Below are 22,724 nucleotides of genomic sequence, written 5' to 3'. Positions count from 1 at the left end.
TTATTAGACTGCTTTCTAACTTAAATTGAAAATTAAGGTATTTGTTGTTTTGGGAGGACTGACAAGAATCTTAGTTTTAAGATTTGGTCCAAAAGGCTCTCCTGGTTTAGGGCCAGTTGAGGTTCTATACCCATAATGTCATACAGGGTAAAGTCAAGCATGTGCTAGGGAAGTCATTTTTAGGCAAAAAATAAAGTCCAAGTGGTTAAAATTTTCAACTTAACTGAACTCTCAACTTTTGTGTCCATGAACATGCATAGTTTCATCCTTTAAGAGGATTCACAGCTGGGAATGTAGCTCAGGAGTACAGTGCTTGACCAGCCTGCATAAGACAATGGATTCCATCCCCAGCACCACAAAATTAACAAGTAATAAAATTTAAAAACTATACACACGATTTCTAACATTTTGTATAAAAAAGAAAGAAGGGTGAGCAGGATCATTTCACTTTACCTCTGGTAAGACCCCATTCGTATGAGAACGTGTATTGTCACTGTCACCAAAGCACTCAGCCAGCTCTCTCTGGGGGCACCCAAGTGCTTCCATTACCACCTCCTTCACCTAGTCAATCACTGCTTGTCCTTCAACCTCAGCCACTGAGGCCTACAATGTCCCACCTGAGCCTCCCCCCGACCCCAAGCCCCCCACCCAGCCTCACCTACCTTCACCTACTCAGTCAGTGTGAATGGCTCCCAAGGAGACTTGACAAACATCCCCTTTTGTTTTTAGGACAAAAACTCTCAAAAGGATGCCTCACTTAGCAAAGGCTTAAGGGTAACTGTTATAACTTGGATATGTGCTGTTTTCTCAAAGGCTCATATATCACTCAATGTAGGAATAGTGACAGGTAAAATGATTAGTTTATAAGAGCTGGGACTTCATTGGTGGCTTGATCAAATTGATTAATAATTTATAGCAGGTGAGAGTGACTGGAGGAAGTAGGACACTGGAGGCATGCCCTTGGGATTATTTCTTGTCCCTAACTCCACCCCTGCCCCCCATTTCCCAGCCACCAACAGCTGAGTAGCTTTCCTCACCCATGCCCTCCCGCTACGACTACTGCCTCATCTTGGGCCCAAAGTAATGGAATTGGCTGAAAATGTACTGAACCTCTGAAACTGTAAGCTCACAATAATTTTTCTTCTCTAAGTTGTTCTTGTCAGGTATTTTGGTCACAGGGATGAAAAGTTACATTATAATATAATTTATTCAAGTAGTTTCAATTATAATTATTCCTGGGGAAATTAGAAAAATATAAGTTTGAAGATAACAAAATATCCTACTATGTATCTTGAAAACTTCAAAACTAAAGAGAATATCTCAAGAACAGATACAAGGTATTATCAACAGAAAGTCAGAAAACATTTTCACAATTCCATGTTCAAAATTTAGAGAAAGAAAAAAACATAGAAGGTTTTAAACATCAGACCAAGTGTCAGTAAACTGAAGCGTCGGGGCCATAATAGGGCCAGCCACCTATTCTTGCTCTACTCAAAAGTTAGAATGGTGTTTATGTTTTTAAAGAGTTGACAAAAAAAAAAAAAAAAAAAAAGATAAAGAATAATATTTTTCTGATAATGAAATTTACTAGATATTCAGTGTTCATGAATATAGTTTTATCAGAACACAGCCATGTTTATTTGCTATGGCTGCTCTCACATTAAAATGATAAGGTGGACTATCTGAGACAAAGACCATGTTGGCCTGAAAAGTCTAAAATATATACCATCTGGCTCTTGAACAAAAAGGTTTTGCCTCTTCCTACACTAACACTCCAGTATTTAAGAACCATAACAATAGTTGTCCTGCAGAGCTCAGGGAGCTACAAGCTTCTACCCTTATTATTCTCTGAGTATTGCTAGAATTGCTTTTGTGGAACTGAGTTCACTGATGAGGCAAATAAGCTAATATGCAACCTGGAACCTCTGTGCCTGCTGTTTGCACCTAGGACCAGGGCATGGTGGTTCATGCCTGTAATCCCAGTGACTCGGGAGGCAGAGGCAGGAGGATCACAAGTTTAAGGCCAGCCTCAGCAACTTAATGAGGCCCTAAGCAACTTAGTGAGACCCTTTCTCAAAATTTTAAAAATAAAAAGGGCTGGGGATGTGGCTCGGCATCAACAGAAACAACAACAAAAGCCTAGAACCAAAACAAAGCACAATTCACACAATTCAGGTACATTGCAAATAGCTATGCTGTGATCAGGCCTGCCCACAACTAACTACCATATATGCATATGTGTTTTGGATAAGACATTTATAAACCAATTTATAGGTAAGTAATTCAAAGTAAAGCCCAAATCACAAAGAAGAGTCAACTCACTATATTGCATCCCTGTTTGGAAATGGTTAACCCAGGTTGATCGATCTAACATACCTAACACGCTCCAAATGACATCAAATCTATTCTCAAAGAAGAAAACTTGACCCTTGACTGACAGGACACAAAAGTGTTCACATTTGGACAGAAATGCCAAATCTCAAGGATCAAAATATTTGGGAAAATTTATAGTATAATTCAAAAGGCATATAGATGCTCAAATATATTTGGAAGGTGACAATACTTATGCATAAAAATTACAGTACACAAGTAGCCAGCAGTCTTTCATTATATCAAACCATATAACATCTTTCAGCACTCAGCAGAGACTCAGTGAGTAATAATAAAAATAGTAACCCCAAAACAATGAGTAAAATTGATATACTTATATAAATGATGGACCAATGTCTGGAAGAACTAGTGTTTTGTGTGACATAGGGACTAAGAATAACAACAACAAAAACAAAACCTTAAAGAATGATAATTAATATTAATTAACACCCAGAGCCAACCAAAAGAAAAACGGAACAGTATATCATGTTAGTTTAGAGAAGTAATGAGATAGTAAATAGCCTTGTTAGTTCTGGTGGTGCACACCTGTAATCCCAGCAACTAGGGAAGTTGAGCCTGGAAGATCACAAGTTCAACGCCAGACTTGGTATCTTAGTGAGATTCTGTATTGAAATAAAAAGTTTTTAAAAAGGGCTGGAAAGACAGCTCAGTGGTAGAGCACCCACAGGTCCAATCCTCAGTCGTGCAAAAACAAAAACAAACAAAACAACAAAAAACAGCTTTCCATATGTAAAAACTAATGTTTTGCTTTTTCTATTGACTGTTTCTATATCCCAAGTGCAGTGCAGATGACTAGTAAATGGAATGGTGGGTAGAAGATACACATAATCCTGATGGAGACTACATCAGAACTAAATTGTTCCCACATTACTATAAAAGAGCACAAAGATCTGTAGGTTACCTGAGGAATAGTGACCGAGGGGAAACCTAGAAAGTTTCTGAATGCTCGCCAGAGAATCCATCTGAACTGATGGCAGAAGGAGGTGACATGAGTGATCTCCTTAAAGCCTGAGCTCCTCTTCTGACCATCGGAGAGCTCCTGTAATCTAGCTTTTGTGTTTCTGTAGAAGAAGGAGTTGGCATAAAATTCAGCTAATGTGTCTACGACTGGCTTTTTTCTCTTGGAAAACTGTTCAGCTCTGTTGGCTTTGGAATAAAAGGGATAAAGAAAAGAAGCATTATTAAAAGATAACAGCTGATTTAACCTGTTTTTTCTGTGACTCGTTTTTTGGATAACACCTTAACTCTAAAGATTAAATATAGAAAAATCACAAGGATTGTCATTGCTTTACACATTAGTAAGCACAGCTAATTGACCTGACTTCTGCCATAATCTTATGGATACAGAAAACTGACATTGTCCTAACTATTGGGACTCTTGTTCCTAAAATAGACATCATACCACAGCCATAATTCTTAATATAAAATCTAGTCCTTGCTTTCTTCTATGTGCAGATGCATAAAGTGCCAAGTTTCTTATTTTGAAAGTAATAAAAACCACAAGCATATTTCTTTTTAATGAAAACTCACTTTATAACTCATAGTACCATATAAATATACATTAATAAGTTAAATTAAAAAAACAGCACTCATGGACAATGAAGCCTATCTGTTGATTGGTGTCAGAACACAACATTAGTGTAAATTCAAAAGCAATGTTTTAATGAACCAGCACAAATCAGTGAGGCAAAAACATGTGAATCTGAGACTCACATACCTTCACAGTCCTCTTCCTTGCTATTTAACACTATAGCAGAGGAGTCTCTATTAACGATGTCCAGAAAGAAGTATGCAGGATTGTTGTAGGGCTCACACTGGTAACCTATGAAAGAAAACCAAAGAAACCAACCTGATGGTCTCAGAAAGAAAAGTAGATCACCTCCAGAGGGTGATGGAGGTGAGGCTAAGAGAATCTAACAAATTCTCCCTTATCCTCTTGTTCTTTTTTTACCCTAATTTGTCTCTTCAGAACATTTTATATTAGTCCTTACTCATCATAAATCAAGAAACTCAAAGAACTATTAAAATGCTCTGGTGCTAATCAGGACTTCTTCATAAATCTAAAGCTAGGTCCAAGGAAAAAAGTGTTAAGTGCCTGGGTGCACTGGGTTTAAGTTCACCTGGAAAATTCTGTAATGGCAATACACATATTAGCAATTATTGCTTCTCTGCCGTTTAAATAGAGGTTCAAATGATCACCTCTCAAGCTGCCATAATTCCACATAGATGACAAATCTCCAAAGCACCATTATCCAGAGAAGGTGACCAGCATAGCACATCTGGGCTCTCACCTCAACTTCTTGTGGCACAATCATCTGAACTTGGCCTGAGGTCTGACTCTCAAGTTCATCTACTCTGAATTCCACACAGTCATGAGTACTTGATCATTTTTAAATGACAGACATTAAATGAAAATTAAGAAAATAGCTAGTGAATATTTAAACTTCATTTGGGACCATAGAGAAACATCTATAATCATATCCAAATCTATAAGCCATTAAAAAAAATCACATAATTCAACCTGAAATACAAAGATCCAGGTATCTCAGAAATTTTGGTGCATCAAAGTCAGATTTAGAACCAGCCACTCTAATGACTAACAGGTCACTCAAATTCATTCAGGGCCTAAATCTGCAATCTAATCTTATTAGAAATAAAGTACCATGTCCCTGAGCCTCATGAAGGCAGAATATAATCACATGTCAAAGGGAAAGCTGAAAAAAACCACAATCTGCTATATGGTCAAGAAGTAGATAATGTTGGGCCTTTCCATAAATATTCAATTGATGGAATAACTGGCTGTCGGTCCAACCAGTTAAGCACAGAACTTTCAGGGAAAGAACATCATAATTTTGAAGCAGAACAAAAGCCTAGTAGAAACACACTCACACGCACACTCTAATATGAAAACAAAAACACCTACAGAACAAGCAAGTGTTGCACAATGAAGCAAAATTTAGCACCAAACTGAAGATGCTTTGCAGTGGTGAAACCTGAGGTCCATCTGTACAGAGATCAAGTAACACTCCTGTTGACACCTCCGCTCTCCACAGGAGTCTGTGAAGGAAGGATCTAGTGCATGAAAAGGTCAACCACACCTGCTGATTGGAAGTACTCCAGAGCCTCCTGTGCAGGACCGTGGTACATGAGTTTTCCTGAGGCCAATAAGGTGAGGCTGTCAAACAGCTTGAAGATGGAATAGCGAGGCTGATGAATGGTGAAGATGATTGTTCTTCCTTGCTCAGAAATGCTAAGTTTAAAAAGGAAAACTATTAGCCATTAAATGTCTGATTCTTGCACTTCTTAGTAAAATATTTTATTTCTACTGTCACCCAGTTTTTCTTAATTTTCATTTATGAACTTCCCCCTTTCATCTCCTATTTTCTACTTGATACTTAGGGAACATAAATTCAATGCATTTATTGAGAACACTAAGGTTGTTTTTTTTTTTTCCTTTAGGTATCAGGGATTGAACTAAGGGGCACTGAGCCACTGAACCACATCCCCAGCCCTATTTTATATATATATATATATTTTTTTTGGTACAGGGTCTCACTGAGGGTGAGGCTGGCAATGAACCCGCGATCCTCCTGCCTCAGTCTCCTGAGCCACTGGGATTACCGGTGCGGGCACACTAAGGCTTCTTAAAGAATGGTGCATCAACATTCTAGTGAATACACAATGCAGATTCCTAGAAAGTTTTCCCATATACTGAAGTGGAATCTCTGAGAATGGGTTCAGGGAGATCATATTTTTAAAAAGCATCCATATTTGAGAATTAATTATGGACTAAATATTCAAACTATGGTTGTATACCCAATTCTCACTGATGGCTTAAGTCTTCTATATCTTTAGGATTGGTTTTCATTTTTCTGCTCTGATAATATAATTAATATCCCTAAATTCTTACTATGTTTATATTTATATGAAATGCTTTAGAGATAATCTTATTTCAATTTTTACTTTTAAATTTTTTTTTTTCACAAATAAGGCTTAAAAATCAAGCAACTGTCCAAGAGGTCACAGTTACTAAGGCTTGTATTTGATCTCTGGTTCAATCCAATGGGAGAAATAGTTCTTAACTACCTTTTCATGAGAGTTATTACTAATGGGAAGAGAAAACAAAGGCCAAAACCATGTTCAAATTTTTTAGTAAAATATTTTATGAGAAATATCCCTTTAATTAATTTTAATTGCATTTAAAAACTACCTAGTATACACTAGCAAAATGTGTTCTGCCTCAAAGAGAATCAGGACACAAGACCAATAATCTGAATATAATGTGGAATAGAATTAACTAAGTTTCCTTGTGATCAAAATAGGAGACTTATAACCAGTCTAAAGATGATTTAAGTAGAATATCCAAAGGTCCAACAGGAGTGGTGAGCTAAGAAGAGAAAAGCACTCATGTGTCAGAACAAGGTGAACTAAGTATGAAATAAAAAGATCTCATTGGGAAAGTACAATAAGAAGCTCAGTGTTCAGGACTACGCTGTGTGTGTGTGTGTGTGTGTGTGTGTGTGTGTGTGTGTGTATGTGTGTGTATGTGAGTGAATGTGAATGGGAGGGTGTTGGACGAGGAAGATAAAAAAGGGAGTACAGAAAGAACAGAACAGGCAGAGGCTGATCCCTCACTCAGAAACTAGAACTTTGTTCCTAGGCAAGAGGGAGCTGGTAAAGGACTCAGAGCAGGAAGTGGGATTACCCGAGAGCCCTGATACCCAACGTGTGTCTGAGGACCAGCAGTATCAGTATGAGTACCTCCTCTTAGAATCTCCTGTGCAGAAACTGGGGCTTTATCTCATTTCTAGAGAAACAGAACCTGCATATTTAAGCAGCCTGAGTACAGAGTGGTGCTTGAGAAGGACTAGGTAGAGCTCTCTGCAGGAGCAAGTTCGCTGCGCACTACACAGTGAAAAACAAGAAAACAGTCAAACGGCTGGGGTGTGGCTCCATGGAGAAGTGCTTGCCCGGTGTTTCCAAGGCCCTGAGTTCTGTCTCAGCCCCTCATTAAAAGAAAATAGTTACAGTACTGGGTATAAATTCATCATTCTCTAACAAATACTACCAACAGAATTACAGATAATAAAAATATCATGGATATGTTCCAGAAAGGGACCTGAACTGCATACCATGACTTGGCATCTCCACTTGCATGTGCAACTGAAATCTTAAGAAGTTTAAACCACACACATATTCCTATTCTTCTGTTCTCCTCTTCTAGCATAGAAACTCATTTACAGGGGCATGGGCCACAGACGAAGAGGAAGCTACTGATAGAGAAGAGAAGCCATGAAGGTGGTGTGTTTGGAAGCTTAAAAAGTGGGCCAAAAGGGGACTGCAGAGGCCACTTTCTGTCTAAACACTAGAAGGAAGAAGTAGTTGACAGATCCACCAGAGGTTTAAGAATAAATATTTGTTTCCAATTTAATAAGGGAATAGTTGTCCTTAACATACTCTAGAAATACTGTTATCAAGCTTCTATAAATGGTCACTTCTCTCCGTTTTTTCCTCTCCCATCAGGTTAAAAGACATTTAATACAAATTCTTCAAATTCCTATAGCATTTGGGACCCTGAGACAGGTGAACAAATATTTCATTACTGGTCAGACTCCCCTATTTTGAGTTTTATTTATCTTAGCAGAGCCCTGGACCCAGAGGGTACTGGTGTTTAGATTGAAGGCGTTGGCCAACTGCTACCTTGGATATGACTGTCAGCTTTTATCCTAATGACTGGTTGATGGTCATGATAATCTTAGGACCAGTGGATATAACTCTTAATGATAATAAATAATCTGCTTATAGGACTTTTTTTTTTCTTTTAGAAAACAAATCCTGTAAGCTTTACTTGATATGATACATTTCAGTAATTGTTATAAATAGCTCTTAGACTGTGAAAAATTGACCAGTGTGATAAAATACACAAGATGTATTTTTTTTTCCTCTTTGATGAAAATCATGTCTATAGCTAGTATGACAATTATAATACTTAATAGTACTGGGTGTATGGCATAGCATTGATGACTATTAGTACTCAGGGCTGTCTGTTAGTAATTAGACCTCGGAGAAGGGACAAGGTTGGCATCATTAGCAGGGTAGCACCTTACCCCTTCTGTCAACTAATCTATCTGGTAATTGTCTCTAGCCTTCAAATTGACTACAGACCATCTCTTGAGTGGAGAACTTTGGGGATGTGAAACAAGTCTGAGGGCTTTTAACCCAGGGGGAAAGGCACTGGTATTATTCATAGCATGACCTGAGGTTGGAGAGCCTGTAACCAAAACTAGAAGGTAATTTCTTGATGGATGGAGGTTCCCTTGAAGCACTGCCAACATAAATCTACCTCAGTTAAGTAGTCAGAGTAACTTTTCAAGATTTCAGATGTGAGATACTTGTATTTCAGTCAATGTATTCCAAAGCTTGATGTTTTTGTTTCCCTTTAATTCTAAAGTAAACAATTATCATGAAAAGAAAATGAGGCAGAAATGTTTACAAAATGGGTGGAGGACAAAGTAAACAGCAGAGCAATTAGAGGTCTGGTTGCATTAGAAAATTAAATTACTTGTTTGAGTAAATAAAGGAATATATTGAGAAAATGGGAGTCACTCTCTCCTATCTGATATCACCTATAAATATGAAGATGGCAAAGACTCAAAATGACGAGGAGATTTTAGACTGGAATTCAAATATTATTGTGAAATTTTTAATATGTACACACTACCAGAAACAGCAACAGTGACAGATGTATTTTTACAGGGTTCTTTCTTTTCAAATATAGATGTGCATGTGTGTACACACATATAGGCACATGCACATAAAATATTTATATTCCACATTTTTCTAAGTAAAATATAGAAGTACTTTTTATACATAGTATACAAATATAAACATACATACTCATACATGTGTTTTCCGATGTTTGCCTACAAGGGTCTGTTGGCAATGCCAGTAGCAGTAACAGTAAAGAAACAGACCTTGGTTTCTAAAAATAGACCTTGGTTTTCGAATACACAAAAAAGAGCAGAAATGGCAGACACAAGAATAGTACAAGACAAGACGGAAACATTACAATGACCACAAAGAATAGAAATGCTTAGCTGGGCATGGTGGTCCATGACTATAACCCCAGCAGCTTAGGAAGCTGAGGCAGAAGGATTTTAAGTTCAAGGATGGCCTCAACAATTTAGTGAGATCCTAAGCATTTTAGCAAGATTGTCTCAACACAAAAAAATAAAAAGGACTGGGGATGTGGCTCAGTAATAAAATACCTCTAGGTTCAATCCCCATTACAAAGAAGAAGGAAGAAGAGGAAGAAGGGGAGAAGAAAAAGAGGAAGAGAAAAAGAAAAAGAAAAAGAAGAAGGAGGAAGAGGAGGAAGAGGAGAATGGGAAGGCAGAGATGGTGGGGGGGTGGAAAGAAGAAAGAAGAAGAGAAGAAGAGAAATGCTTGAAGAATGATTAGGGAGACATTATAAAAACACATAAGCCACATTGAAAAGACTTCCACTGTTCAAATTTGGGTTAATTTCAACATTATAATAGTGTAAAACATCAGGTTTTACCCATTTCACAAAATGGGAAAGGAGAGAAACCTCTTCCTTCCAGAGAATGTCAACGACAGCATGTTTGGCTGCTACCACAAGAACAGGAGTTCTGGTGCGTGGGGAGACGTTGCAGAAACTGGATATTGGCATGAAACACTGTTCAATTCCATTGTTCTCTTCCTTGATAAAGTAAAAGCATCGCTTTAATTTCTTCCATCTGTTCAGGCCCCAAATCTTAGGAGTTATTGCCTCAATCCTCACACTCCACTCCACGTCCACTTTCTGAGCGGATCCTGTTGGTTCCATTTTCAGAACAGATCCAGAAACCAGGCTCTTCCCATCGTCAGCTTCCTAATTAAAGCTGTCCTACTTTAGCAGCTCCTTCCTAGTGTCCTCTCACTCACCCTTGCCCAAGTGTTCTCCAAATGCCAAATGTTCTCCACAGCGGTCACTGCTCTTCTCTAAAACTCTCACAAAGCTTCCCACCTCCTCTAAGGACAGGAAAAGCCACGCTTCTTACAATGGTCCAGGAGACCTATGCAACCTGCCACCAGCCCAACTCCAACTCTCATGGATTCTAACTGGGATGAGTTGAGCTGTGGTCTCCCCAAAATTCATATGTTGAGGTCCTAACCTCCAGTACCTCAGAATGTGGCTACATCTGGAGACACAGTCACTAACCTTAAATGAGGTCATTAAGGGGATCCTCATCTGACTGGGACAATTTTAGAGGTCAGTTCACAGACACAGAGGGAGAAGATGGCCATCTGCAAGCCAATGAGAAAGGCCTCTGAGCAGACAACCCTGTGGACAGTTTGATCTGCCAGGCCCCAGAACTGAAAAAAGGAATTTCTCTTGCTAAATCCCCAGCATGTGGTATTATTATGGCAGTACAGCAGACAGCCTCCACCCACACTGGTCACAGGTTCTGTCCCTCTAAACTCTCTGGTGCTCCACATGAATTAGACATGCTCTGCCTCAGGGCCACAAGCTGCTCCTTCCACCTACAACTCTCCACTGCAGCTGCCGCAGTCTCACTCACTCACTCCCAGCTCATGTGTCACATGCTGTGGTCTTCCCAGCTCTTTAAAAGAGATTTCCACTCCACCACTGCCATCCCTCCCTCTTCTATTGCTTTTTTTTATTCTTGATAACACTACTTTGTTCATTGGCTGTTTCCCTCTAATCAGGAAGGAAGAAATTCTGCTGTTCATTTCTAAATACTCAGTAGGAATATCTGGCATACAGAAATGACCAAATACACAATAAATGAAAGAACAATATTCTCATAGCATTTACCTTTTCAGGAGCAAAAGGATAGCAATTGATGTGCTTGAGTCTAAACCAGCTGTGGGCTCATCCAGGAACAAGATGGGAGGATCAGTGATCAGCTCCATTGCTATGCTGGTCCTTTTTCTTTCTCCTCTAGATACAAACTGGGTTCCAACCTAAAACACAAAGTTATTGTTATTATCTACAGAAACAACCACAGCCACTGTCATTTGGTAGATTAACCCTTGCCAGTCCTATTAGAGACACTTTATATTGTTGTCCTCATTATTCTGAGCAGCAAATAGACAACTGAGAGAAGAGAGGGTTTCTCTTTTACCAGATGAGTAAAATGAGGCTCAGGGCATAGCTTCTGGACGACTGGACCAGATATGAAGGCTGTGCTTGTAACAGCTAAGTCCCCAGCATATGGTAAGAAACATACACATTTTTCTTATCAAGTCAAATATTTAAGTTTAGCCAAAGTAAGCTGGAACACTAAAGGAAATGTCCCTGATAGTGGAATCATACAATAAAACAAGAAATAAAGAGAGGAGGGGAACAAGGAAAGTCTCTCTAGTAATTATTAGTCTTCTATCAATGTCCCAAACACTGTGGACTTTTGGAGACCTCCAAAAGTCTCCAAGTGGATTTACAAAGAATAGACTCACAATCAAAAAAGTGTGTTTTCTACCACAGCACATCAGCACATCAATCACTGCAAGTCTTTCTAAATTGACAGTATGTCCACCCCAACTCATTGCACAATTCCTCATTTATTCTTTGAGACAAATCTAGAAGGTGGTATATTCCACAGGGCCACTGACTCAGTGTCTTCAACCAGTCTATATAATTTTGTGTGATGAGGGAAGTAGGAAGGTTTTGGGGAGACAGGAAGTAGAAAACAATTCTGAAATTCAGAGTCTCCAAAGGGATAATAATCAAATGCAACCCAAGGCCCATGACTGGGTCCTGTTAATGGTACTACAAAAGATATTTGGAGACAATGTTAATGTATATGGGCTTGATATAGGTGATGATATTAACATACAGTCCATTTTGTTAGTTGGTAATGGTATCATGGTAAAGTAAGGAAATGTCATTTTATAGATGTAAAATAAGCATTCAGGGAATAAACATTGTATGATTTTCTTTAAAATACTCAGCATGAAATTGTTGAAGTAATTATGGCAGGTGGTATTTACAACTGATAAAGCAAGGTGAATAGTATGAATAAGTATAGTACCATATGATCTGTTATTTTAAAAATTCATAACATAATAAAATTATTTCAATTAAATTAAATAAATTATAACAAGTCAATAACTGCCTTAACATATTTTCCCTGAAAAATCCAAATAAGTAACTTTGAGCAGTGCCTGCTTAAAGTTAAAGAATATAGCAAAAGACTACCTTACTGGGAAGGCAAAATCAAATAAATAAAGAGCCAAAGGAAAGAAAACTCAATGACTCATAAAACAAAAATAAGGGCTAAATGGTGGCATCCCAGGATTATTCTTCCAAACAAAGTATACTTCACATAAAATACTATCAACAAGTACCAGGGGAAGCAGCAGAGAGTACAGCCCCTTAATTCTTCATTGCCTCTAAGGAAAGGTGATAACAGGGGATGTCAAAGAAAAAAAAAGACTATAGAAAAATAACTTGGTCACTACACAAATTATAACTAAATCCTAATGTGACCAAATATAATTTTCAAAGCCAAATTACCCCAAAAATGAACTCCACAGAACTAGAATCCTTGGATTCCTATCACTTATCAATTCTAGAAATACACCATAAAAAAAAAGCATAAGAACAAAGTCACCCCAGAGGAAGAGGGAGAAGAACTACTAAATGGCTAATAAAAAAAAAAGGAAGAAGAAAAGTTAGAGGAAAGACGTCAAAGAGCCCTGACTTAACAACAAGGGTGAGAAGACCACATGGAAAAGGCTGTGTGAGGAGCATGGTGCATTCCTGGGATTTAACCATCATTAAGATTGCTTCTCCAGCTTCATTTCCACCTTCATATTATGTAACTTGACTTTTCTCATCATTACAGAAAGCAGCCACTTTTGACCTCACAGACCTTAGGAAACTTCTGCTTAAGGTCACATTGTCCACATAGGGAGGTCCTCTTTGCTAGCTGATTCTATCAGGCTTTGTCACTTTACCTTAAAATTGGTCACTTTACTCAGACCTAAATCTTGAATGAGTTTGTTGATCCTCTCATTTTTTTCGTGATTTGTCATAGTTGTTGGAAGCCGAAGAGCCGCTGCGAACTGTAAATTTTCTCTCACTGTCAGGGTGCCCATCCCAACACCATCCTGAAGGCAAACAGTATTTTAATGAGACATACTGAGTCTTTTCTTAAGACTATCCCTCCAGCAAAAGTAACTTAGTCCATGAAAATAACAAAGTCAAGGTAAAGTTACAGCTGATGGTAAACTTTCAGCTCCACAAATTGCAGAGCTTCCACCTACAGACAACTGCAGAGCCTAAAGGAGGCATTTCATCCCTATCTGCACACCCAGATGGAGCAAGAGTAGGTATACTCACTATATCCAGATACCTCCAGATTGTTTAGTATGAGGATTTAACAAATGCATCTTCTGAGGGGAAGGAGAAAGTTGCAGGAAGGGCAAAAAAGGAGAAGAATAGACAATTTTGGAAATAATACCACAGCTAGAATCAACAACACCACCCTACAGGGGTCATATTCCAGGTCCTCTCAGTCTTTTCATTTAATTCCACCCTCAATCTGATGGGAGATTATGAAAAGCTGGTGTAGAGAAAGGTGGTTCCTGGATCATGTCCTATATTCAATCGGAAGCATGGTAAACTACAAGCCAAGACTCTTGCCCATACAGAAATAGGGGAAATCTGAATTTCCCACTTACTTGTGCCACATAACCTGAATGACATGGGAAACTGGCTGGTCGAGGGGCTCCATTTATCAAAACTTCTCCAGATAATCCATGTGGATCCTTCCTTGCGGCTAAGACATCCAACAACCTATAAAAGGACATTTTATGGGTCTTTTTCTCCCTGTACACAGGCCATACCTCTCAGCTATTCTGAATTAAAATTTTCTGCAAGTTGGACAATGAACTAGTCACAAAGTCTATGGTTCAACTAAAATTTTGCATATACATACATGTGCACACACACACACACACACACACACACACACACACACATATATATAACACATATGAATATATTTAAATTTTCACCTTAACCTTTCATTATAAGTTGCAAGAAAACCCGAAAATATAAAATCAAGGCAAACTTGGCTTATCCAGCACATATCTTCCAAATGACCCTTGTGACTGACAGATCTTGGAGAATCCAACCCAGGCAATACACTTTCTCTAAGACTTATGTCTTCAATTATACCTTCAGCTCCATCTCCCTGCTTTCATATCATCCCCATTCTTTTCTTCCTCATTAACTCATAATATGACCAACAATAGAATATCAATTACATTATCATACTGTGTTTATAAAGTTGACCCAATAACACTTCCTGTTACTTGGAATAAAGCCACAAGGTAGCCTGACCACATATAATCCCCAGCACTTAGACTGGACATGCACAACAAAGTCTCAATCAACATCTGCTCCATAAACTGATTTTTAAAGCACACTGAAATAGTGCAGAAAAGACCTGCTTATACTTTATTACACTCACGAGGATTTGCCTCCACCTCTGGGTCCCATGATGGCATTGAGGCCAGGTTTCATGATCCCACTGGAAACACAAAAACATATATCAATATATTGTTACACTTTAAACAAAGTTCAGTTGAGGTCTGCATCGAATACACTCAAGGAAGGTTGATGAAACTGCAGACAGAAAACAAGAACTAAGTCAAAGTGGAAAATATAACTATCGATTAATAAAAGTCTAGTATACAAAAGGTGTCAATCACTAGTCAAGAGCTATAAGAAAGCTGACTAAGGCACCTCTCATCTCCTTTCATTTGTTTTCTAAACCACTTATTCCTTTTGGAAAGTGGTACATCTGATGATCAAAGTTTCTTCAAATTAGCCTGAGGATACAGCTCAACACAAGACCCAATGCTTAGCACACAGGAGCCCTGGATTGCACCCCCAGCAACAATAACAACAAAAGTTTCTTGAAATAACTAATAGATTCTCTTGAAGCCTCATGGTTCCACTTACTCCTCTTTTTTTTTTTTAATGAAGACATGGTTTTCATTCTTTTTTAAATAACTGTATTTTGTTTATTTATTTTTTATGTGGTTCACATGTACGAGGCAAGCGCTCTACCACTGAGCCACAACCCCAGCCCCCACTTACTCCTCTTAACATTCTATAAAGTACATAACAGCTTCTGAGAAATGTTTGAACACCAATATTCTTCAATAGCCTCAACTACAATGTAGTCAAGGCCTACACAATAAATTAATGACTAATTCATAGAATATCAATAGCAGTGGTCTCATTACTAAAATCTCACCAGATCAAAAAACAATGTATCTTAGATAGAAACCCAAAGGCTAGCAAGAAGCATTCCAGAAGATAAGAAAGCATGACAAGCAATTAAAACTCGAGAAAAATGTTTTACTGGGCTGGGGTGGTGGCTCAATGGTAGAGCACTTGCCTAGCATGTGTGAGGCACTGGGTTTGATTCTCAGCACCATATATAAATAAATAAAATAAAGGTCCATTGACAACAAAAAATATTTTTTAAAATGTTTTATGGATTAGAAAAGGAAACACACAGCATGAACAACTGGAAAATGCTCAATTTAGAATTTGGAGCCATTGCTCCAATAGGAGATATCTTTAAACATGTCCAGTCCCAGAACAGTATGTTTCAAACAAACTGGATGAGTCGGGATAGTATATATGCAGATACAGCAGGAAGCGGGTAAAAATACAGCAGAGCCACCATGGGTTACACAGGTATGAAAAAACAGAGCCTGGCTTAGCCCACTGAGAATGTGTAAGTAGGTCAAGATGTATTCAGCAGAGAAAAATAGTAACAGTGAGAGTTCCAAGTTGACAGCTGCATTCTCAGGTAATGATTCCCACAGAGGTCAATGCTATGATTTCTCAACTGTCATCAGTGATGAACTTCCCAATGTAGCTACCCCACAGTGCTTATATCCAAGAGAACCTCAGCACTCACCACTTGAACTGTCACAAATGCACTGTGGCCAGTGGGTGCTGGAGTGAAATGTACTTTTTGCTTTACTCATTAACTGAGATACCTCTCCCTAAAACATTAAAGACAGTGAGAACCCCATAAAGCTCGAACAAGCCAGAACACAAGACATCACTCATTGTTTTGTGTCTTTTCAATTCCCAAGGGAAAAAACATACCAGTGATTGGGTAAACTGTAAGGTATATCTATCTATAGTGCTCGATGCACCTTTTCTGTTACCAGCTACCTAGTATCTGCTACTGAAATCACCAGAAACAAGCTTGGTATTCATGAAGGCTTCACAGCCAGAGGAGTTTTCCAGATTTTTATAATACCTACTCAAATAAAGACCAAGCAATCCTGAATTCTTCCACCATAAACTAAACTTGAATATGTTAAGACAAAGAAGATTGCTTGCTTTGACACTAAACTCTATCGTTCTAAAAACAACCATATATGCAAAGGTTCCAATGTAGAGCAGAGGCTAATTCCACCTCCTTGACTCAATGCAATATTAAGTATCTATGACAAACAGACAAGACACTCTTCTAGGACATGGAATAGAGCTGAGAACAAAATAAGCAGATAAAGAAGTGAAAAAACAATGTCCTTTGCCCTCCTGAAATTTACATTGTAGTCCAGGATCACACTAAGGAGATCACCTCTTCTCTATTTTCATAAAGCCTGTAACTGGGACAGAGCCGTGCCCACTGGTTTACATAGTGCTTATAGCTGCTTTTATGCTACAAAGACAGTTTAGCTGCAACACAGAAGTATGACCCAGAAAGCTGAAAATAAAATTGCCACGCACACCTGCAGTCCCGGCAACTTGGGAGGCTGAGGCAGGATGATGGCAAGTTCAAGGCCAACCTCAGCAACTTAGTGAAATTCAAGCAATTTAATGAGACCTGGCCTCAAAATATAAAGCAATAAAGAGTTAGGGATGTAGCTCAGTGGTAGAGTGGCCCAAGATTCAGACCCCAGTAGCATGAGGGAAAGAGAGAGAGAGAGAGAATATTTACAATTTATCCCTTTGTAGAAAAGGTTTGCTGACCCCTGATCTGCTACATGCTCCAAAATTTTCTGTTTTCCTCACCCATCTATCATCCCTCAAAAGTTATTTCTTATTGTCCAAATCCATAAATAAATCTATAATACTTATGAGAACAGAGGAGTTGTCTATGTCAGTAGCAGTAGCCATTTACCCACATTTGTTGAATAAATGAATGACTTCATTTTTATAAATGGAAATTACTCTGAAGACACCAAAACTTCTTACATATATTAAAAAAAACCCTCAACTCAAGAAGTAGGAAATAACCTGATTAAGATGTGCAAGTTTTACATTTTTATGTATGAGTTAAAAAATAAATTCAAGCCAGCTTTGATAGTGTACACCTGTAATCCCAGTTCTTTGGGAGGCTGAAGCAGGAGGATCACAAGTCTGAGGCTAACACAAGCAACATACGGAGTACCTGTACCAAAGGCAAATCGAAAAAAGGCTGGGGAATGTAGCTCAGTGGTAGAGCACTCACCAACATCTGCAAGGCCCTGAGTTCAATTCCCAGTACCACAAAAATTAAAAAAAAAAAAAAAAATTTAAAAATTCAATGAATTAAAAAAGAAGTAGGAAATAGCTTACCAAAAATAGGTATGTACTGACTGGAAAGGAAACTTAGTCACATTCCCACTTGTGAATTTATGTTCACATAATGTATCAGTCATCCTATTAGACTTGCCCTTCCCCTTCCCTTCTTAATAGGAAGATGATGAAAGATCTGGGTGGCGGACAGCAATCACTAGCACCCAGGAACACAGGCTGCCAAAAGGTTGAAAGGAAAAGAGAAGGAAGTCAGAGGCTGGGAAGGTGCTTATATTAGGGAATTTTTAAAAATAACTTGGCAAATCAGTAAGAATAACAAAAATAATAACAGCCAGTTTTTTTTACTTTTTTGAGAAGATTTGACAAACATGGAAATATAGAAAGAATCCAAAGTACTGAATTCTCATTGCTGCATTCATGAGAAGTCATGAGCCTTAATCTACATAGAAAGCTATAAAAGTAAATATGAACAACTCTCAGGATGCTGCAGAACAGCTGCCTGCCACCTACTGCTTCTCTCACCCCTCCTATGAGATCCATATGCATCTGCACACAGAGGCAGTTGTTGTTGTTGTTTCTCTTGAACAAAATTAGAGATGCATGAGCATGCACACGCATGTGTGTATGTACATATATATATTCCCTAGGCATGTTCATTGAGAAGGCCTGGGGACAATGATATGTAATAGCAATGAACACTCTAAACACCCAGATGTTGGTTTGCAATAAACATCCTCCACAAGAATAAACATCAGCTGACTCCAGTACTAGCAGGATAACCACACAGTGGTTATCTGTATTTGAAGTAAATGGGGTACTGAGAATTGAACCCAGGGCCTTGTACATGCTAGACAAGCATGCTACCACAGAACTACATCCCCAACCCTTTTCAGACAGCTAAGTTGCCAGGCTGGCCTCAAACTTGTGATCCTCCTGCCTCTGTCTCCTAAGTGACTGGGATTACAGACCAGCATCAACATGCCCATTAGAATCTGAAACTTTTAACTGTGCCAAGGAAGTCCTCAAGAATTAGGAAATGAATTAAAAGAATGAGGGACAAAAAGAACTCATTTTGAAAGGTGTTCCACTGACCAAATAAGGGATACTAGAAGTATCAACATGTATAACAATAACCACTGAATTACTATTGAAAGAAATAGAAATCCATGAGTCAATACAGGAAATGAAAGAAGAGACCATGAATAAAGCTATTTCCTAGAATGCAAACTATTAGAAGATAAAATGGAAAATCACCTTTTGGCATCTGTCACAGGGGCTGCTGATCAAACAGGAGTCATCAATGGAGCTGATGCTTGTACGTTTAATGAAGAAAAAGATGCTGAATAATGTCAAAGCATCTCCCCTCATAATAATCAGGCACACAGAGGAAAATGGTAGCATTATGGTGAAGTTTGGCAGACAGAAACACAACAAGATGATCAATTCTAACATCACCTGGAATGGGTTACAGCTAGAAAGTACAGGCTGGATGAGTCCGAAAAGGCATGATAGGGTGGTCAGTCACATATATGAGGTGCACAGGGACAGGGAGCCTTCAGGATCTCGCCTGTCTTCTTTCCGAAGCTACATGTCCCCTCTCGGCTGCTGCCAGACTAAGTGATACACAAATGAGAGACCAACTTTTTGGAAAGTAACGCTGAAGGAGTAGGGATAAAGGAGCATCATGTGGGCAGTCTGCCCTCAAATGATATACAGAAAAGACACAGTAATGGGAGCAAACACAGTGCAGTGTGGACAGTCAAGGACTCTGGTAAAAGGGTTATGTGCATGCAGGTTCATGTTCAAAATTATTTCAATTTTTAAGTTTCCCAAAGAATATAAAGAATCTCCTTCATGAATACAGAATATCAACATCTGCTGAAATTAATATTTTTTTCCATAGATTTTCAGCACTGGTAAGAAAAAGCTCAAGTGCTCATTATGAAAACAAATGGCCCATAAGATAAAGGATTTTCATAAAGTAAGAAAATCTTTGGAATTCTCATGAACAAAATTTTGTTTATTTTCTTCTTACAAAAGGAAGGGGGGAAACTAAATAAAATAAAGATTCTTCAGTTTGGGAAATAAAGTTACCATTTTGAGTTCAGATGATGCTATCAAATATTAATAAAAAAAAATAAGATAATGAGAGCAACACTTCTCCCATCCCAGAGTCTCAGGGATAACTAAATCATAAATATAAGTAGTATGCATATCAATCCTTATTGTTCTTTTAATTATAAAAATTCAAAGAATCACAAGATTTGATTGCACTTTTATGAGCCTAGGAAAACATAAGACAATGACCTCCTCCTTCAATGAGACACACACTATTCAGTCAGAAATACACACATTGTGAAGCCTTGAGCAGAAGAGACATTTAGTGTAGTGAGTTACTAGTCCACTAGCTTGAGAAGATATGCAAAGTTAATGCACCCTCGCACAGGATGCACTTTACATCTATTCAAACCTGCACATATTCCAATTCTACCTCTTTTAGCGCACAATCTGAAGGGACCAATATGTACTTGAATATGTTTCACAAAATGTGTGTCAACTTCTCAGACAATTCTAGTGAGTCATGCAGTAAAAGATGATAGCTTTGCATCCACCATTCTTCTCCTTATTCTGATCAGGATCTCAAACCAATACAAGAAAGACATGAGAAGGCACGACAGCAGGTGTGCAGCATGGAGAGTTCCAGTTCTGCACGGTGCTCTTGGCCTCAGCCCAGTCAATTCAGATCTTGATCATTTCTCTTTCACCCACGTACAAACATATGTACCCAACTTGTCATCTCCTTGTCCTCTGAAGGAAGTTGGAGGCAACTAACATGAAAGACTGCAGTGATATAGCATATAAGACACTAAGATTGAAAACACATCTGACTTTATATGGATCCACAACCACACTGGGTCAAAGAACCCTTTTATAACTACTTCCCCAACTCCTTTCCTTGGAGAGTCAGAAAAAAGTTGCTTGCTTGTTCTATCAGTAATAATTTACCCAAAGAAAGAAAGAAAGAAAAAAAAAAAAAACACGACACATAGGGCATGCTATCTGGGCTAACCCAAATTCACTTCCTGTCCCCACAGGGGAAAAATGAAAGCTCTATTCTCTAGAAAAGAAAAACACATAAAGACTAACATTTGCAAACTCACAGAGAAACCTGATAGTGGATTCTATAGACATGGTCCTTCTCTCCACACTTAAAAAACTAAATGACACAAAAACTGCTCAGTCTCTCAAAACATGATACAACCATTTTTACAAATTCCATCAGTTCCTTTCAAAGTTAAACATATACTTAATAAGTGATTTAATCATTTCAGTCCTAGTTTAGCCAAAAGGAATGAAAGCATGTATCAACATGTACAAAGACTTGAATGCAAAGGCTCACAGTAGCTTACTGGTAATAGGCAAATCTGTGAAGTTCATTGTAAGCCAATAAAATGGTCTTTTAAAAAGTTCAAGCACATACTTGATATTGGATAGTATTTCTTTCTCAACTGTTTTCTGACCAAGGAGAAAGCCACTCGTCACTACTCGACAGCAGATGTTATGAAAACTCAACACAGGCCCTTCAGAAAATGTCTGCATGTCACTGGAGGTCATCCAAGGCAGATCATTGGGTTTCCTTTGTAACATTGAGATCCAAATCTGGTCATTACTGGAAGTCATCTGGAAAGTTTATGATTTTCTGTAGAGAAAAATGCAGTAGTAAGTTGACTGTCCACATAAATGAGATGGTAAATATTAGATAACAAAACAATTAAAAAATTAAGTTAACAATCAGAACAAGCTGTTTTAAACTGTGCTCCAGTGAGTAGATTCCTTTTCAATGAATGGCCCATGACACTGTGATAAGAACAACCTTAGAACCTACAATGAGGGAAGACACACTTCGTACAGCTGCACTCCAATTCAATGTTGAATAAATTCCTAATAAGTAAAGGGTTAGTAGTATAAAAATTACTCAATACTTATAAAGTAGGAAAAACACAGGTAAAGGTGGAAATGCATACCATAATGCAACCAAAGGTCAGAGACATGATTGTTTGCATATCCCCCTTTTTTTTTCTTTAATTTTTATAGATTATTATACTGTTTTGACCAAAAGGGGTTTAGCCAACCAGTCAGGGACAGGAAAAACTTCTCTTAATTAAAGTCCCAGACTTTACATCTCTGGTTGCTATGCATAATTAGCTAAGAAGCTATTATGATTTGGGTAGTAAACGTCCCCAAAGGCCATGAACTAAGGCTGTGCTTCGGAGGATATATCTTGTCACTGGTCCTTCCGTTACCTTCTCTCCCTGCTTCTGGTTTGCCTTGGGGTGAACAGATTTTCTCCTCCATTCCCTTCTACCATGATGTTTCTATCTTATAATAGGCCTAAAAGCAATGGAGCCAGCTGTCCATGAGCCAAAATAAACCTTTCCTTCTTTAAGTTGATTTTCTCAGCCTTTTATTGCCGGGGTCCAGCCCCAGCGGGGTCCAAGGAGTCCTGAAGGAGGAGTGGCGTCGGCGAAATGATGAGACAGGAGTCGTTCCGTTTGAGCAATCTCCAGAGAGAGAGCTAAAGCAGCTTTCTCTGGGTCCCCTTTTATTACAATTTTTCTCATCATTATAGATTCACAATACGTCATTGATTATATAATTTAAAACTTTGCCAAGACATGACATTTCCTTAACCATGATTGAGAGCACACCGATCTACATTCTTCCAGGATATGACCCCCAG

General features: G+C 38.4%; 1 protein-coding gene across 2 annotated transcripts in view; it reads right to left on the bottom strand.

Annotated features, from left to right (window-relative positions):
* Positions 1-22,724, bottom strand: part of LOC143406444 (broad substrate specificity ATP-binding cassette transporter ABCG2-like) — a 56,745-nt gene that overhangs the window by 14,453 nt on the left and 19,568 nt on the right. For both annotated transcript variants that reach the window (XM_076865151.2, XM_076865150.2), the window contains exons 2-9: positions 21,465-21,683; positions 14,898-14,957; positions 14,104-14,218; positions 13,378-13,530; positions 11,234-11,382; positions 5,490-5,641; positions 4,109-4,213; positions 3,293-3,537 (exon numbers count right to left, since the gene is read on the bottom strand). In XM_076865151.2, coding sequence (XP_076721266.1) covers positions 3,293-3,537; positions 4,109-4,213; positions 5,490-5,641; positions 11,234-11,382; positions 13,378-13,530; positions 14,104-14,218; positions 14,898-14,957; positions 21,465-21,664 — 1,179 coding nt within the window. In that variant the 5' untranslated portion in view covers positions 21,665-21,683. The remainder of the gene's footprint in view (positions 1-3,292; positions 3,538-4,108; positions 4,214-5,489; positions 5,642-11,233; positions 11,383-13,377; positions 13,531-14,103; positions 14,219-14,897; positions 14,958-21,464; positions 21,684-22,724) is intronic.

This window comes from Callospermophilus lateralis, chromosome 8 (genome assembly GCF_048772815.1).
Source record: "Callospermophilus lateralis isolate mCalLat2 chromosome 8, mCalLat2.hap1, whole genome shotgun sequence".
Taxonomy (NCBI): domain Eukaryota; kingdom Metazoa; phylum Chordata; class Mammalia; order Rodentia; family Sciuridae; genus Callospermophilus; species Callospermophilus lateralis.
Note: the sequence above shows the minus strand (reverse complement) of the source record. Positions and strands in the feature narration are given on the sequence as shown.